Source organism: Lytechinus variegatus, chromosome 1, assembly GCF_018143015.1.
Source record: "Lytechinus variegatus isolate NC3 chromosome 1, Lvar_3.0, whole genome shotgun sequence".
NCBI classification, from domain to species: domain Eukaryota; kingdom Metazoa; phylum Echinodermata; class Echinoidea; order Temnopleuroida; family Toxopneustidae; genus Lytechinus; species Lytechinus variegatus.
This window is the reverse complement of record NC_054740.1, coordinates 4,375,323-4,394,903: the sequence shown is the minus strand read 5'-3', so window position 1 is coordinate 4,394,903 and position 19,581 is coordinate 4,375,323. Positions and strand designations below refer to the sequence as shown.

Sequence of the window (19,581 nt, the reverse complement as noted above, 5' to 3'; positions counted from 1 at the left end):
CTCTCATTTTTACTCTCTTTCTCAGCTTGCACATACACATCCTCTCATTTTCAATTCCAAAATTGCGTGTGCATTGAAATCGATCTCTTTTATTATGAATATCTTTAACTAGTACATAATGTCAGCATTTGACACAAAAGAGGAGAGATAAGGAGATTATTGAAATGCTTCATGTCAGTATTGATATATTTTGCTAGATAAAGGAAGGGCAAAAACATCAGAAAGTATTGCACTAAAGTGAAACCAAAAGTTTATTACCTTGTAGCATTTACACCAATTTAACCAATCAATGGTATGCCGCTTGGGATAGATCATTTGCTTTGATTGATCTGGCATCGCTTTTCTTGATGTGACTAACACACCTAATGGATATAATGTATGTAGGTATATTGTCAAGATGGATATAAGGGCAAAGAGTGTTTGTTCTAAATGATAAAGCAACTTTTATTTCTATGAAACGTCTTGGAAATGTTAGAGGAGAGATTTCTCACTGCCTAACTTTGCAGGAGCCTGTCGATGGTACCCCACTGTTATCCATAGTTTGATTCTATATGGTGCTCTTAGGGCCTCAATGTCGCACAATGGCAATCCTACCACATCACAAGACCATTTAAACATGTTTTATTCCCCTGGAAAAGATAAAAGAGACATTACTGAAGATAAGAATAGTTTTGGTAAATTAAAGCCTACCTGACAGGAGCCTATCAAATTTACCAAATTACCAAAATTGGCAAGGGAAACATCAAGATTCATTAACTAGACACTTCAGGCAATACAGAAAGTTGGTTAAAAATGATCTTCATTGGTGCACAGGTCCCTCATATCCGATTAGACTCATTATATTAAATGTATCTACAAAGACATTGAAACAAACTACGACAAGAAAAGGAAGATAAGTTTCATGTAAAGTACAAAACTATTTTTACCTGAATGCACATGAAATTCATTCGGAATATGCTTGATTTCATATTGAAGTGTCATTGTGCTTGGAAAGCTGAAAAATCAAGTTTGATAGTGCTAACATAATTGCTATTGTTTTATTGTACTCCCGCCTACCAATTATTTATCTTTCCCTCTGATATTTACTAATTTATGATATCAATGCATGAGATCTTCACAAATATTTTCACAATTCTTAATGTAGATTTCTGTAATGTATTAATTACATATTGTTCCAATGAATGTCTTTCTTTCTGTTAGGCACTGGTAAAACTGTTACTGGAGCGTACCTTGCTTATTTCTTCACTCGCCTCAATCAACAATTACGAGCTGGTAAAATGCGCCCTCAGGTGTTGTACTGTGGACCATCAAACAAATCAGTGGATGTTGTAGCTGGTATGTCTTTTTTTAATGTTTAACCACTTAATTGATAATAGGCTGCAATCACTGCAGTTTAATCCTGGTGAATGGTATACAAATAATACACACCAGCAGAGGCATTATAATAATACTAACTGGATTTATTAAGCACTTCCAAAGCGCTGTTATTATTACCCCTGCTTTAGCTGTGCTGCCATGTACATGTAGGCGCTGAAGCATTCAAGGAATTTCTTCCTGCTGGATACCTATTCACATCACCTGGGTTGAGTGCAGCACAATGTGGGTGAATTTCTTGCTGAAGGAAAACACACCTTGGCTGGGAATCGAACCCATGACCCTCAGATTGAAAGACGAGAGTCCTGTCCACTAGACCATGATGCCCCCACATGAGTAGTAAGAATTAGATGTTACCTTTGGGATTGTTCTAGCATGACCAGGGCATTGCTGAGAGTGTTTGTACTATTTCAGAAGTAACAATTTATGAAATTATTCTAATGTCAGGGCTAAATTATGTTTATTGTATTTTTTGCAAGGTGGTTTCATGGATCAACAATAGTTCCCAAACCTATGACTGGCCAATAGAACTCGTCATTAGCAAATTTTTCTGTTGACCAAAATATATTGACGGGTTATACGATTTGTTTCAGCTAATATCGCAATTTTGTTGATACAGTTATGCCCCTTTGCTACTTCGGCATACTAGGTGCAATTATGACATTTGAAAATAGGTTAACTCCACCCATAATTCTACACCCGTAAGAAACTGCCTGATTGTTTTTTAAGTCCCAGGGGGCCGTTTCATAAAGCTGATCATAAGTTAAGAGCGACTTTAAGAGTGATTGTTGATTCTTTCTTGGGGTACATAATAAGTATAATGAATATGTATGAAAATATTTTATTAAGAACATAAATTTGGTTCAAAATATGTGCCACATATTGTCTCATCAGAGCTATGGTCTTGCAGGAATGTCTGATATTTTCATTGTTCAATCATGTTGACATTCACCAGCATACCTGAAGAAGTTTCCAAACATCTCTGTCGTGCGAGTCTACAGTGAACAGATAGAGCGGAAGGACTTTCCCATCCCTGGTGTTCCAGGACTGGTCTCCAAGTGGTCAAGGAAAGAATCATCCATGCCAGTGGAAATGAAAGACATTGCTCTTCATCACTTGATCAGGATGCGTGGGAAGCCACATGCTGCTGAGCTAGCGGGCTATGAGAGGAAATTTCGCACTCGCCCAGATAGTATAAGCCCACAGAGCATAAAAGACTACAAAAGCACTATTTTGGAGGCCACTGTAAGTTTTGGTTTCACTTGCCGAGCAGAAGCGGTAGAAAGGGATGCTTTACTGATGGCTGTAGTGTCGTCTTATTCAAAATCTTTCAACTGAAAGAAAAGTTTTAAAATGTTACAGGTTTCATTCAAAGAAACTTTGACAAAAGAGAAATAAAGTGCCAGTAACTACTTATGAATTAAAAGGCCACAAATCCCAAGGCGATTGTCACCTGAGGTCAATGTACTTTGACCATGTTGTAATGTTGACTTGTAAAAAGCAACTGAAGTCTAAATTTATGAATTATCACAATAATTTTGAATCAACACTGGTATGATCAAATTTAATGAACCTTGCACATATATGTGATGGTTATTAGATATCACAAATCACTTCAAATGCTTAATATGTCAATGATCTTAATTTTTCTTGTTATAGAAATGAATTAAGTCATAACTGAATAATGGAATGATGCATTTTCTACCAGCATTCCTAAAAGGACTTATTTTTATCCAGTGGAATTGATTATTTAATCAGTATGTGAAATGATAATTTATATAGAAGTGATGACAGTTTGAATGTTCTTATTCCTTTACTTTTAAATTTTCATTTCACGAAATATTTTGCATTGCACAAAGGTTTAAAGCTTTTATTCTTTTCAAGTCTGAGCATCATCTGATACCAATTTCCAGCTTCCAGCCATGTTGATCTTCAACGTTACACAGTATTTTTACTTGCATGTTGAACAATATATTTTTTAAAACATTATTTCATGTCAAAATCCAATACAAGTAAGTCCCCACTTTCAAATGACACTGTTTTCATCATCATACCTCTAAGTCAATGAATTGTATCAGTATATGCTACTCTAAAAGATAAGGTTTTTTTTTGCCCAAGTTTATAGAGGTTTCTAGCATTTTAATGAAGCTTAAGAGTAGCATTCATTGTAGAATTGTTTATAAGATATATATATATATATTTTTTTTACAGAAAGAAGAATTGCAAAACCATCACATAGTCCTGAGTACCTGCAATGCTGCTGGAGCACGACGTATCTCAAGACTGACGCGTGTCATCCAGGTGATTGTGGATGAAGCTGGTATGTGCAGTGAGCCAGAGACTATGATCCCTCTGGTTTCAGTGAAACCTAATCAAGTGGTATTAGTTGGAGATCATCAACAGCTTAGGTACAATTGAAAACTTCGCCCTATATTCTGACATCTAATTTCATTCAAACAGTGGAGCTATTTGTATATCTTTGAATATTATTATGGGTTACTGTAGGCTTGAGTCATTGTATCCCTCGAACAAAATTCGGAGGATACTATGGATTTGGCCTCGTCGCGCCGCCGCGTCCGCCGCTGCATCCGTCGGCGCAGAGATTTCCTTGTGAGCGCTCTATCGGCTCCATTTCTTCTCCGCTCATCTTCTAATTTGGTATGAAGGTCGAGTATGGTATAGCGAAGCCGCCGATCAATTTTGGTGTGGGTGGAGACATCGTTGCCATGGTAAAAAGAGTTTTTATGGAAATAACAGAGATGTCCTTGTGAGCTGTATTTCTTCTCCGATCATGTTCAAATGTGGCATGAAGGATTATTATGGTAAAGCGAAGCCACCTATTGATTTTTCTTGTTCGCGGAGACATCATTGCCATGGAAACAAGAGTTTTTGAGGAATAGCAGAGCTGTCATTGTGAGCACTCTACCAGCTGCATTTCTTTCCGATCATCTTCAAATGTGGCATGAAGGTCCATTAAGCAAAGCCGCCAATTGTTTTCGGTGCGGGCGGAGACATCGTTGCCATGATAACAAGAGTTTTTGTGGAAATAGCAGAGATTTCCTTGTGAGTGCTCTACTGGGTGCATTTCTTCTCCAATTATCTTCAAATTTGTCATGAAAGTCCATTGTGGTAAAGCAAAGCTGCCTAATAATTTTGGAGTGGATGGAGATATGGTTGCCATGGTAACCAAAATTTTGTGGAAAATTTAGAAAAACCTGTAACTTCTGCTTTTTTTCCAGTTTGTCATAACAGTTGGCACACAGAAGCAATATAAGAAGGTAAGGCGAAGATGACCATTTTTAGTGGGGGTCATACATGTAGGATTAGGTTTACAAAATATATGCAGATTACTCTATAATTGTATTTAGTGGGGTATGGTGTGTCATCCCGTAGGACTAGCGTGCCAAAATTGATTTTTTGGTTGTTTTGGCTTCAATAGGGTCCCCTTAGACCAAAAACGATGGGGTTCAAATTTTCAGACCCCTCCTTCCCTTTGTGGGGGGTCCTTTTTGGCGCCATATTGGCCTGTACAAAGCCCAATAGGATAATCCATTGTTTTCAACCTTATTTCTCACTTTTCCTCGCCAATTTTATTTTTAAGTTGTCTGAGGTGTACAAGAATTAATATTTGATGATGTTGTGATGTCAATATATTTTCACTTTTACCATACGGGGGGCGGATTTTGCGAAAAATGCCCCAAAATTGTAAAATATTACCCCAAAAATATAATTTTCCCCCTTTTTGGCACTAGAATTAGGACAAAAAGATTACAAAATAAAGTTTATATGTCTTGTTGTACAGTCCAATAACAGAGGAATACATCACATGTAATTTATATGATTATTCTTGGTAAATTAATGTAAAAGTCACCCCCATTTCAGGATTTTATGCAGTGAAAACCTAACTACAACACTAGAGGGCGCCATAACTTATCATGATGTTATTAGTGTGGTACGGTATATCATGACACAGCTCCTGCAGGATTTTTGTGCCAAAATTGTTTTTTTTTTATTATTCACTTGGGTCCAATCTAACAGGAAATTATAGGGTTCTAATTTTTCCCACCCTCACCCACTGCCTGAGGGGGTTACCTATATCAAGACCCACTAAAATCAGGAGTATTAGTAATTTTGCGCCCGGTTAAAAAATGAATCGTTTTATGGTATTTTATTATCTCTAGACAGTTAGAATGCCTATATCTGAAGGCTTCAAGTTAGACGAGCATCCTACCAACCATATCCCCTACTCCCCCCCCCCCCTACTGACTGGCATACAACTTTCACCATTCGGCCACCCGTTCTTGAGTACAATTTACGATTAAAGAACTTCAATTCGAATTGTCAATTATATACTTCTCGGCTAATTTCCAATTACTGATAGACAGAAAGAAACACATAAAATATATTTTTAGCCCCCCCACACACACACGCACACATGCAAATAATCATTATTGAAATAACATGTGGTGTTTAGAGAACTTCCGAACTTACATTGTTTTTCAACAGTTTTTAGTACTAATTGATGTCAGGAATAATTTACTAAAAATCTATCAAAATCTGCATCAGGGAAAGTGGTTATTTTCAAGATAGTATCCAAGATGGCCACCATTCACTTAAAATTAATGAATACGACTCACTCATTATCCACCCTAGAATCCTAATTAGTTTCATACTCCATGGTCTAGGAGTTAAAATAATTTGTTGACACAGGATAGAGTGAATTATAAGGACCCCAGGATACCTGGAAAATATAAGATGGCATCAAAAAAGGCTACCGTGTGCTAAAAATCCGCAATTTGGTTTTGATTCAATGATTTTAAGGGTGAAGTAGTAAATTGGAAAAAGTTACAAGGACAGTGAGTGGTCTGGTTGGTCCAAAAATCCATGATGGCTTCAAAAAAATTATTCTGAAATGGCTGCTAAACTTAAAGCAGACATAGCTGATTTCATATCGTCCATGGAAATGTGATTTCGATGTTTAATTTTAAACCACTGGTTTGGGTCAAGTAATATATAAGAATAAGTTATAAGGACAGTCAGTGGTCTGGTATGTCCAAAAATCAAAGATGAATTCCAAAAAATGATCTTAAAATGGCTGCTGATACTTAAAGCGGACATAGTTCATTTCATATCGGCCTGGGAGATATCAGGTGGGTGTTTCATAAAGCTGTTCGTAAGATTAGAACGACTTTAAGAACGACTGGTGATCCTTTCTTTTGGTAAATGGTATACACCATAGGCGATGGTTTAGCGCGTAAGAAAAGATCACCACGTTACGAACAGATTTATGAAACGGCCCCCAGTTTGGTGTCTAAACCAGTGGTTTCAAGGGTCAAATAAGACATTTGGATAAGTAAATAAGGGCTGTCAGTGGTCTGGTATGTCAAGAAATGCGATATGGCCTCCAAAATGCAGGGTCTAAATTGACTGTGGTTCTTAAAAGTAGACATAGTTCATTAGAAATGCACATTTTGGATTTGATTTTGGTGTCTACACTAGAGTTTAAAGGATCAAGTATTGTTTCAAGTTGAAAGAACAGTCGGATGTCAAGTTTATCAAAAATCCAAGATTGCTTAAATGACTGCTATTACATGTACTTAAAAGTGGATATAGAACATTAAACATACACCTGGGGATATTATTTCGGTGTCTACACTAGTATTTCAAGAGTTGAAATTAAAAATATTTATTAAGGACTGGCTACAATGACTATATGCAGTTATCAATTTTGCCTTAAAATCCAAGTTGGTTTTAAAAATTGGGTTCCAAAATGACTATTGTTACTTAAAAGTGGAGAAATTATTCAAACAATACCAACCTGTGAGAAATATTAAATGTATATACACTTAAATGTATGGGATAAGTTATCATATTGATTCATGAGTTTGTAATAGCACCCATTTGATGATTTTTTTAAATCTACCATGGATTTTAGACAAAATGGAAAACTAAATATCCTTGTTATTTGTTGAATGTATTATCTGACCCTTTATACCACCATGTAGACATCCAAATTATTCCTCACATATTAATATTGTATGAACTCTGACCATTATTAATGAGTTTTAGGAATCATTTTAGATGCCATTTTGAAAACTTTCTTGGATTTTTAGGCAAAATGGACAAGTGCATATCTTTGTAACTAGTCGAAAGTATCACTATAGTCATGAAACCATTGAGTGGACACCAAAATCATATGTCCTTGGTGAATTTTAAATGAACTATGTCCATTTTTAAGTAACATCATTCACTTTAGACTCAGATTTCTTCACGCCATCTTGGATTTTCCGACATATACCAATGACTGTCCTTGTTATGATAATATTAATAATATAGGTATATTTACCTAGGGAAGCCACTTCAGTACTAAAAACTGTTCTCCCAGCGGGCCTTGCCATTATTATTACCCCTGCCTTAGATGGGCTGCCTAGGCGCTCTAGCATTCAAGGAATTTCTTCGCGCATTCAGGGAATTTCTTCCTACCGGGTACCCATTTACCTCACCTGGGTTGAGTGCAGCACAATGTTGATGAATTTCTTGCAGAATGAAACTATGCCATGGCTGGGATTCGAACCCACGACCCTTTCAAAGTCAAAAGACCAATCCACTAGGCCATAACACTCGAACGGTTGTAACTAATTTTCAGACATTAAAAATCATGGTTTAGACATCAAACCATATTCTTGATGGATATTACATGTCCACTTGTAAATAACAGTGGCTATTTTATATTCTATTGTTTAACATACTCGACCAACGACTCTCCTTGTAACTTATTCTAATGTATTATTAGACTCACTTTTCCATGGTAGTCACACACATTCATATTCCCGGATATTGAACAAACTGTATTGGTTTTTCAAGCAGCAACAGCAATTTCAAACCCCATTTTTGGAAGCCATCTTGGATTTTTTAACATACCGGACCACCGACTGTCCCGGTATGTTGAGTCCAAGATGGCCTCCAAAAGTTAAATAAATAAAAAAAAGGAAACGGTATTCTTGTCCCAATTTTGATCGTTGAAACCATGGTCTAGACACCAATTCCATCTATCTCAGGTATATAAAATGTGCTATGTCCATTTAAAGTATCAACAATAATTTTAAATTCCATTTTTGGAAGCCATCTTGGATTTCTGGGTCCTTGCAACTTTTCCCGATATACTTCTTCAGCCTTATTAAATCTTTGAATAGAAACCAAATAAAGGTCACTTTACAAAAAAAAAAAAGAATCAAGGATTTTTTTTATATTTTAGCCTAAGGCAGCTATCCCCCCCGGGGGGGGGGGTAGAATCAACCAAATTAGATGCTCATACTATGAATCGGCATTGGAAATAATTGCTCTTGTAATGTGTCAGCTTTTAAATTTATTGATAAAATTACAGTGCCTAGAATTTCATTTTTTTAGGGAAATGCTTATCATAAGTGATGGCGCCCTCTATTTTTGTAGTAAGGTTTTCACTGCATAAAATCCTGAAATGGGGATGATTTTTACATCAATTGACCAAAAATAATGATATACATTACAGGTGATATATTCCTCTGTTGTTGGATTGTATAAAAAGACATATTCATTTCATTTTGTAATCCTTTTGTCCTAATTTTAGTGCCAAAAAAGGGAAAAATAATATTTTAGGGGCAATATTTTACAATTTTGGGGCATTTTTCGTAAACTCCGCCCCCAAATGGTAAACTTAAAAAAACATTGACATCACAACATCATCAAATATTCATTCTCATACACCTCAGACAACTTAAAAAATATAATTGGTGAAGAAAAGTGAGAAATAAGGTTGAAAACAATGGATTATCCTATTGGGCTTTGTACAGGCCAATATGGCGCCAAAAATGACCCCCCACAAAGGGAAGGAGGGGTCTGAAAATTTGAACCCCATCGTTTTTGGCCTAAGGGGACCCTATTGAAGCCAAAACAACCAAAAAATCAACTTTGGCACGCTAGTCCTACGGGAGCTGTGTCAGTAACATACGTACCACACTAATTCCCCAACAGGTGATGCTGGACAATACTTAATGTTCTGCTGAGTCACGCTGCTACGTCATGTTATGGTCATCAAACTTGGTACCCAAAGGCAAAATGTGGGCAGGGTCATTGTCGTCATAATACTTGTATCTATTAGTCAAATTTCTGTGCTCTATATACATGTATTGCAATGATAGATGACGCGGTGGGTGTGGGGATACATGTGCTCGGCCGCGCGACCCGCTTAGCATCTCTAGTTTCATTCTTGTTTTTATTTTTGAAAAACTTTGAAACACTATTAATAAATGGGTAGCTAGGGAAAATGGGGGGGGGATTACAAGCTCCCTCCCCCCTGAGTTGTTGAAAATTTACAAAATTTACGTCACATCTTTACATCTATGAAATAACCATCTGTTTTCTGCATTTCTGTGAAATTGTTTTGACCTCGTTGGGAACTCAAGAATCAAAGAATACTCACCTCTACCTTAACTGTGGAAGATCTTTTTCAGTTGATGTCACACTCTACCTTTATGAAAGTCTCAATATGGGAATATGATATGACCCCGCTCTCATCTTCTTTCTTAAACTGTTTTCCCTTAACCCTTACAAGGCTGAATCAGCCCCCGGACATTCTACATTCTCACGATAAATCCGCCATGCACATTTTTTTCATCTGTAGATCCCTGACTTTTTACTTTCATGTCTCATGTAACTTTTGAGACCAAAATCGCAAACCTGGGTATGTGGTCCAAAAATTACGCAACAATTTGTGAGTGCATGCAGGCCTAAAATTGCTCAAATTGTGATTTTTTTAGCTACATGTAAGATTCATTTATGCATTCTCCTGTTACTGATTGAAATCAATTAATTTCATCTTGTTTATGGTAAAACAAAGTCCCAGACAACTTCCATAAAGAAATAATGAAAATAAAATGTCAAAACACAAAGATATTCAGAAAACAAAAAAAATATGAAAATAAATGTTGAAATGTTTTTAAAGTTCATTTCATCAGATTCCTTTAAAGAGTCTGTACAAAAAAAAATAGCATTTTAGAATCAATAATTAAGTTAATTAGAACAATTTTTTAATGCATAAATTAGCATGACTAATTAATTAGATTTTTCCTCGGAATTTGATCTTATAGTTTTGAAGATTTGCCATAGGTAATGCATGTGCCAATTCTTGTTGCGATGATGTAATTGACGGCAGAAATCATAAGGGGGGGGGGGGGGGCTGAATCAGCCCCCCAGTCTAATATGATTATTTTTACTTTTGTTGGTTGAAATGGATTTATGTTATGCTATTTTTGATGGCAAAAGGGTCCCTGACAAAGTTCATTGATAAAAAAAACAAATACATAAGAATTGAAAAAAAAAAAATATTTTTATATATAGGAAATGTTTAGGCAATTTTTTTGCAGCTATTTGTAAGATATATAAAAACTAGCATACTATATGTACATGTACTACCTACTTGAGTGAGATAAAGGCAAAAATATACACAAACAGACCTGCCAACCAGTACGTTTTGGGCATATTTAGTGCGTTTTTAAACCCCAATTTTTTTTATTATTTTTTTTAACAAAATCGTAATTTATTGAGGAAAATCATCTCTATATGTCTCTATTTCATAAAACTTACACAAATATGGTTATTAGATCAATGTAATTTCAGGTTACTTTTTTTCAATCATTTTGTCAAAACCAGGGTGAGATATACACATGTTTCATTGTGTTTTTTTTTCATCTGCAAGAGCAGTGCGCATTTTAGCTTGCATTCAGCTTGCTTGAGCGCCGCGATGAGCCATGCATTTTGGGGGAAAAAAACATTTTTTTTATCACAGAATACAATTTTTCATTCACAGAGGTTGGCAGGTCTGCACCAAAGAAATTTTAGAGGACAAGTCCACCCCAATAAAAAGTTAATTTGAATAAAAAGAGAAAAATCCAACAAGTATAACACTGAAAATTTCATTAAAATCGGATGTAAAATATTTCAAAGTTTCGCTTAATTTCACAAAAAGTTATATGCACATCCTGGCTTGTATGCAAATGAGGAGACTACATGTATGACATCATCTACTCACTTTTTCTTTTGTATTTTATTATATGAAGTATGAAATATTCTAATTTTCACCTCATTGTCAAGTGATACAACGATTAATTCCTCCCTGAACATGTGGAAATAGCATTGTTTAATACTATATGGTTTAGTTGGTCCTTATTGTCAAATCTATAAAAAATGAAATATTGTATAATTCAAACAATAAAAAACAGAAGAAATTGTGAGTGATGGACATCATCGACTGACTCACCTAGTTGTGCATATCGCTGTTTTGTGAAAAATAAGCGAAACTTTAAAATGTCATAACTTTCTTTTTAAAGCTCGAGGATAGTTTTGGTGAAGGATCATAAAATCCAGTTGTATGGGTCGTGGCTATTGAATAACAAGAACTGATCATAATGCAATATGAGAGTGGCGAAATTTCTACTTGAAAATGTCTAAATTTTAAATAAACTCAGAAAATGAAGTCATTATCCTCGGCTGAATTTCACCGACATCTTACTCAATCTACCTATTCGCAATGTTCAAAAAGGTCACTTTTCACAGCGCCCACTTTCGTCCATGACTGAGCATTTGTTTTTCACGTGACCGATATCTACTTTACTGGAAAACAAAATTCTTCCGCGCATCGTCTGCTATCGCTAGGCTACACGGAGTGCATGCAATGCTTTAGTATCCAAATTTCACCGCGAGTGAGCGCGGGAGCATGGCCGGAGAAACGCCGAGCATAGCAGCCACTGTCGTAAAGTCGGTTTGTATTGAGCCAGAGGAATTGGAGGGATATCTGTTGTAGATTTACCTTCGCTATGCTAATGCCATCACTCAGACTTACATATATATGTATGTATTTATATATATATAGTGTACTTTGATATCCATAAAATAGTATCGTTGAGGTTCCTGAGAATATTTTGTAGAGATTATAAGACGACTACAATTTCTGCAATGGTTGGTCGAACAACCAAAACACAGGACACCGGATGCGATGCACAAATCGCAGCATCGCCTGACGATGTGTACGGCGGGCCGGCCGCTGACATTCACATCACACTCATTCACGCGAACACTTCTGACCGCATGTAATACGTGCCGCTGAAATCTGCATTCTCTTTCTTATCACATGTGACACACAGCCGCCTCTCGACCAAATTACTTTTTCGAGACTCTGTAAGCAGCTCTGCCATCACACATTTTTCTTCAAAGAACAATTTACATGACCGGCGTCGTCATGTGATTGTAATCTCAATAAAATTCAACAAATTTCTCCTTTCTATTGTCTTATGCTTATTGCTGACAGTTCCCCGGGCAGTTCCCCCCCCCTAAATTTGAGGTGGGGGAGGGGACGGTGCTCCCTAAAATTTTTGTTGATAACCTTTTTCTGCTTGTCAATTTTCTTTCATGCGTCCCTCCTAAATTCACGTGGGCCCCCCTGAAACGTTTTGTGTCCCCCCTAAAATTTAGGTTGATGAACTTTTTTTTTGCTTGTCAAAAATTTTTGGTGATCCACTCCTAAAACTTAGGTTGACAACCATTTTTTTTTTGGGGGGGGGGCTGTCAAATTTTTTACTTGTGCCCATCCCAAAATTTCAGCTGGACCTCCCCTAAATTGTTTGGCTTCCGCCGCCAAGGTGTATTTCCATCTAAATATGTAAAGCATTTTCAAGAAACAACATTTCAACTAATGTAAAGAAAAAATGCACATTTTCGAAATGGCAATTATTGGGTCCTTGATCCGTAAACAACAAGAGACATCCTTTTTTATCATCTTATAAAGTGCTTTGCAGATTTTCGCCTGTATCTTTTGCTGATAAATCTATATGATCTTGGCCCAGGGCCGGCGCTAAGACTCAAACGTAATATTTTCACCTGCAGCCTACCCCCCCCCCCCCCGACCAGCAAATCGATACTTTTCTTTTGGGAGGGGGGTGCAAAGTTCCAATGCATATCTAACTGTATCACAATCCTGATCGTAAAGAATTCCATTACGAAAATATGTAAAGGTCACGATGGAGAAATAGGCTTTATGTATTACATATATACATCTCTTCTATTTTAGCATCTGACGTGGCGTACCTAGGATTTTCCAAGGAGGGGGGGGGGGGCAATTTGACAAGTAAACAATGAAAAAAACGTCTTCAACTAAAATTAAAGGATTTCGTACAGGAAGAAAATTTGACAAGCAAAAAAAAAGAAAGAAAAAAGGTCTTCAATTTCAAAGGCACGGGCCACATGTGGCTCATCACGGATCAGTTGTGACTCGTCGGGGGGGGGGGGGGGGGGACATGGGTTGTGACTCGTCAGGGGTTGGGTAGTCTGTCCCTCTGTAGGTACGCTAATGTCTGCTAATGTCTCCAAGGTCTCCCCCCCCAAAAAAAAAAAAAATAATAATAAGATTACACTCGAAATTACCAGGAACTGATCGCTTCTATCACCGACATGCTGTATAAATAGCACTGACCAAGTTCCCCCATCTATCTCTTACCCCGTTTTTTTTTTTTTTTTTTTTTTGGGGGGGGGGGACAGAATCATATGCCATTGTGGTACTATCAGGTGCACATTACGTTCGGCATGGCTGGGGGGGGGCACGATATAAAACAAGTCGGGAGTCAGTTGATATTGATCGCGCTTCTTGCGCTAAATAGCCATATAAAATGACCTGAACATGGAAATGGAAATTTATTTGACGACCGTTTATACAAGCTATAGGAATTCACGAAGAGCTAGCGTATCGCTGCTAGCACGAAGCGCGAGCTGATATTGTTTGTATTCCCCGGTTGTATTCAAACCTGACAATAGTACATTGGAGGAGGCCTACATACTAGCTTGTTTTGCAATCATGCCGTGGAATCTATATAATTAACAATTATAATAAGTAAACAATGCGAGAGCGAAGCGCGAGCTGTGTTTTTTCAAATAACTATTTATATTGACCCCCAAATCGAACGTTTGACATGTAGGTTTGTGATGAAAAGGATACAAAATCCAAGTACAAGTGCGAGCTCTAAGCGCGAGCTTGTTTGTTTTTTTCAGACTGGGGTGGCGGAATTACTGGGAGAGTGGAGCACTTGCCACCCTTATTTCCACTAAAAAAAACATATAATTTTTTTCAAATTGAAATGTGCCTTACAAAATTAATTCCCCGTTTGAAGTAAAACAAAATACATTTTAGGCTAGAAAATGACAAATTCTGGGCTGGCGCTTCGCGCTCGCACCGATTTTTGTTCGTGCAAGAATCATCCTGTTCATGGTTACATTTCGTGATAATTATTGATATTCTGATGTGAAACTGGATAATTTAAGTGCAGGCTATCGCGCATGTTTAAGATTTAGACCTAGAATTTGAACATTCTGAATACATTTGTTTAATGGAACATTATGGAATACAAGTATACAATATGAACTTGGCAAATCAAAGAATGTGACCACGCAGCGTTAGCTTAAAATGCTGATATGTATAGACCATAAAATTGATATTTTACAGAGCACTTAAATTTGTAAATGAAAAAAATGAAAGCTCGTTGTCCGAGCTAAAATATGTTTTGTATTATCAGCCTATTGAGCAAGATATTAATCTATTCGAACAGGCAATTCTTGCGCCAAGCGCAAGCAAAACTTTTATATGGTAACATGAAAGATTTGCAAGTCTCCTCACATTATTACATTCACTCGTCTTCCTCCTCTTATTTTCCTCTTCTGTCTTTCTTCTTTTCCCTTTTTGTTTTTCTTTCTCCCTTTTTTTTTGCTCTGTCAATTTTTTTCAGGGGGGGCACGTGCCCCCAGGCCCCCTCCCTGTAGCTACACCACTTCGGGTCAGCGGTCACTTCGCCCCTGGATTCGCCAATGCCCAATTTTGAATTATCCTGCATGTCTTCATTACAGAACATTTTCAGTTTATTTAATCCCATTCAATATCAAATCTATCAATAGAATTGTCAATATACATGAACCTCTATGAAGGGGCTAGTTTTAGCGGCTTGTATTTCCGCTCAGAGTTTTAGAAAGATGCAAATTGGTCGCATCCCCTGCCATTATTTTGGACAGCGTAGGAGAACCCCTTTTCTTATCAATCATGGCAATGATTCTGGTGAATTAAGTTACCAAAGAACGATCGGTCAGAATAATTTATGTAATTAATGTTCAGTGATATCGATGTTGAATGGCCATTTTCAAATTAATGAGCTTGCCTAACAGTTAGGCAAGCTCGTTAATTTAAAATGGCCATTCGTATAGGTTTTTTAGCTTATAGAATAGGAAGGAGAAAACAATATCATTTTGGATATTGAAGCAAGGGGTAGATATAAGTTTTTTACAAAAGAGGGGATGCAGGTGGCAATTTTCGTAGATTTAGCTATATCGTGCGGGACTCTCTGGAGAAGCATGTATACTCAAGAAACTAGCCTTGGTAAAAAAAACCCCGGGAATAGATAAATAAACAAATAAATAAATGAATGAATGAAAAAAATAAATGTAAGCCTATGTCTTCTATGAGCAACTGTAAAAATATACGGGGTGCGTCTCTGCCTGGATCCGCCAAAGATGATATGCCATGAGTGTCGATCGGTGGGGGGGGGATGGAGATGGGGAAATATACCCCAAAAGAATTCAGGTGGGGATGGCTTGTAAAATCGCACCCCCCCCCCCCCATTATATTGAGGGCATCGAAAAAACAGTATATCTCCAGAAAAAAATCGATCTTGTAAAAATACATGAAATCAAAAAAAAAATGTTAACACAGAAATACACAAAAGAAAGAAAAACAAAATTTGTTTTCCAATTCAGTTATACTTTTTTTCTGAAGTTGACAAGTCTGTTTTGAAATAGTTACACATTTATCTGTAATGATAAGTGAACTTGCCGATATGTTAGGGTAATTTCATGAGCCATGAATAAATGCAAATGTTTAGGCCCTCTCTCCATTCGATGGTGCAAAAGTAAAATTGTATTAACAACAAAAGCATTTTATATATGTTATCTGAATTCATAGGCGAATCTATAGGGGGCGAGGGGAACGATTCCCCCGCTCCTATTTGCGGAGCAAAAGAAGAAAACGGGGAAAAGTTAAAGAGAGGAGAAAAGAAAAGGAAAATAAAAGAAGGAAGACGAGTGAATAGATAAGACGATGGGAAGACTTGGCAAAAAAAAATCTTTCATGCCACTATTTTCGATCGCGCGAAGCGCTCGTATTGCTTGTTCGATGACCCATATCTTGCTCAATAGGATGATATAGAACTAAAAATATCAAGTACTGAAGTCAATATACAGAACGGTTTATTGCCATTTCGTCCACTGCCATTTTGTCCACTACCCACATGGTCTAATATCATTTCGTCTACCATCAGTTGGTCAACTATCCACATGGTCCAATTACCATTTCGTCCAATCACCATTTCGTCTAATAGCCATTTCGTCTAATAGCCATTTCGTCTATTATCATTTGGTCTAATAGCCATTTGGTCTAATGGTATTTTTTTGCCAATTGGTCCAATAGCCACTTTGTCCACCATCATTACGTCTATTCCCATTTGGTCTAATAGCCAAATGGTCTAAAGGCAAATGGTCTAATAACCACTTGGTCTACTTTCATTTCGTCCATGTTCCATTTGGTCTAACTGCATTTGGTCTACTATCACTTGGTCTAAACTCATTTCGGCTAACAATCATTTGGTCTAATTGCCATTTGGTCTAATAGCCAATATGTCCAATTGCCATTTTGGCTAATCACCATTTCGTCTAATATTCATTTCGTCTAATACGCATACTGGTCTACTATGCTGCACTAGCGCCCTCTACGACCCGAGTCGACTCTATTCGCGATTGTGGGCCTAATTAATTACCAATTCTCTTCAACTTCTTGATTTATTTTATCACTGTTGACTAGTGTTGTTCGTCTTTGATTACTTTGCATTGTGGAAGTGTTTTCCACCCAAAGGGGGAAGCAATGTGTGTCTTATCGAGGTTATACATACACGATACGGGCGAGGAAAAACGGAATGGTATACTGGCGATGGCGAAAGGGGGCGCCAAAAAGGGGAAGGAAAGAGAGGAAAAGAAAAGGGAGAGAAAAAAAGAGGGAAAGAAGAAGAGAAAGAGAAAAAAATGGGGAAGAAAGAGAGAAGGAAAAAAAGGAAGAGGGAAGAGGGAGAAAGAAAAGGAAAAAAGGAAAGGGAAACATCTCATGCTTCGCGCTCGCATTAATAATTTATTGAGATATGTATCCTGTACATAATAACAAAAGAAAAATGATTAAAATCTCCCATTTTTGAGATCTGAAAATAGGGAAACAGCTTCAGCTCTTGCTGCGCGCTCACATTTTTATTTATGATACATCCATCTCTTCTTGAATTCCTTCAAACAATCCTTAATCTGTTACTTCTTTATGTCAATTAACCAACATTTTCGGCAATAATTGCAGTAATTGTTCATTTTAAGATAATTATGTATCCTGTATTACAGGGAGTGTTCAAAGTGTCCTGAAATATCAATTTTTTTTTAACTCGCCGTGCACATGTTTGTATATTCATTTCTAAACTGGATAGTGACGTGGATTGTCAATGTCTATTCCTTCCTTCAGCTTTTTCTCGTCTCATTCCCCATTTTCTTTTCCCTCCTTCCCTTTTTCTCTTTTTTTCTCCCCCACCCTTTTCTCTTTTTGAGGGCCGTCAATAAGGAGGGGCGGACGCTTTGCCCTCCTCGAAATGCCTATGTATCCACTTTATGAATGCTTACAAACAGTCCTTAAAACGTCATTTTTCATGTCAGAATATCACAAATTTCGACCCGCGCTCGCATTGTTTATTTAGATGTGTATTATGTACAAATTTACAAAAAGTGATTAAAGTGCCCCGTTTTGAGGTCTGAATATAGGAAAATTTCAGCTCGCACTGTGATGTTGCATTTACAAAAGTAAAATATGTATCTTCAAGAATTCCTAAACGCAGTCCTTAAAACGCCCCTGTTTCATGTCAGTATATGGAAAATTCTCAGCTCACGCTGCGCGCTTGCAATCCTCGCATTAGTTATTAATCTAGAGAAATGTTCAGGATTTCAAACAGTGTCAAGACTTACGATTTTATGTGTAAAATAATAGTGGGCCTACATGAAATAAAATGTTTATAAAAAAAAAAGATCAGCTCGCGCAAGCACAAAAAAAACAACACGGAAAAAACCCTCTTCGATCCGCAGATAGGGGAATATATATATATGAATATGAATGAACATTTTTCGAGCAACAGCCCCCCCCCCCCTGCCCCCATTAGCAAAAGCTAGATCCGCAAAAGGGATGTGTTATAATTATACCCGGCAGGCCTATATACTCGCGACCAAAAATCTACTCTAGTGATTTCAATACCCCCCCCCCCTTCCTGTAAACTCCTGGATCCGCGCCTACGTAGTAGTAATTATTTTAATTATGTATATTATTTCTATTATGATTATCCTTATTATTATCATTTTTGTTAATATTAGTAATATGATCATCACAATTATTATTATTAGTAGTAGTATTTTGAATTTTATTATTATTATTATTATTATTTATTTATTAGTATAATTATGACGATTATCATTCTTATTATTATATCCATTAATTGCTACAGCATGAGTATATCACAAACATTATACTCATCGTTATTGTCAATACTACTAGGCCTACATTTATTTTAGGCGCAGGCGGGCTAGCTTCTAGCGACGGGAAACGAACAAAAAGGGAGAGGATAGTACAGGGAAAGAAGAAAGGACAGATCGGGAAGAGCTCTTTTTTTGGGGGGGGGGTGGGGGTATATTGATCAATAATATTTCTTTAAAAGACTATATTGTCTTTCATCTGTTTATCGTATTTTGATATCGGAATACAATATTCTCCTTTCTTTTTTTAAATAAAAATTGAGCGACAAATTAAATTAAAAGGACCCTTTTCCATTTTCCCCATCTTAGTTCCCCCTTTTATATGTGTGTGTGTGCGTGTGTGTGTGCGTTTTAGGGGGGGGTGGGGTGCCTGAATTGCTGTACCCACTGAATCGACCCTTGCGATAGTAGTTATCATCATAGTTTTTAGGGTTTTTTTTAAACTAATATCATCAATAATTTCAAGGTATTAAAGTCATTTCGCTCCCCTCCTCGGATAACGCAAATTATTTGTATTAGACGAAATGGCTATTGGACCGA

General features: G+C 36.9%; 1 protein-coding gene across 1 annotated transcript in view; it reads left to right on the top strand.

Annotated features, from left to right (window-relative positions):
- LOC121410753 (helicase with zinc finger domain 2-like) overlaps window positions 1-19,581 on the top strand; it is a 50,805-nt gene that overhangs the window by 1,822 nt on the left and 29,402 nt on the right. Inside the window, exons 2-4 of the mRNA XM_041603077.1 lie at window positions 1,201-1,335; window positions 2,330-2,619; window positions 3,586-3,782. Of these exons, the coding sequence (XP_041459011.1) occupies window positions 1,278-1,335; window positions 2,330-2,619; window positions 3,586-3,782 (545 nt within the window). The 5' untranslated portion in view covers window positions 1,201-1,277. The remainder of the gene's footprint in view (window positions 1-1,200; window positions 1,336-2,329; window positions 2,620-3,585; window positions 3,783-19,581) is intronic.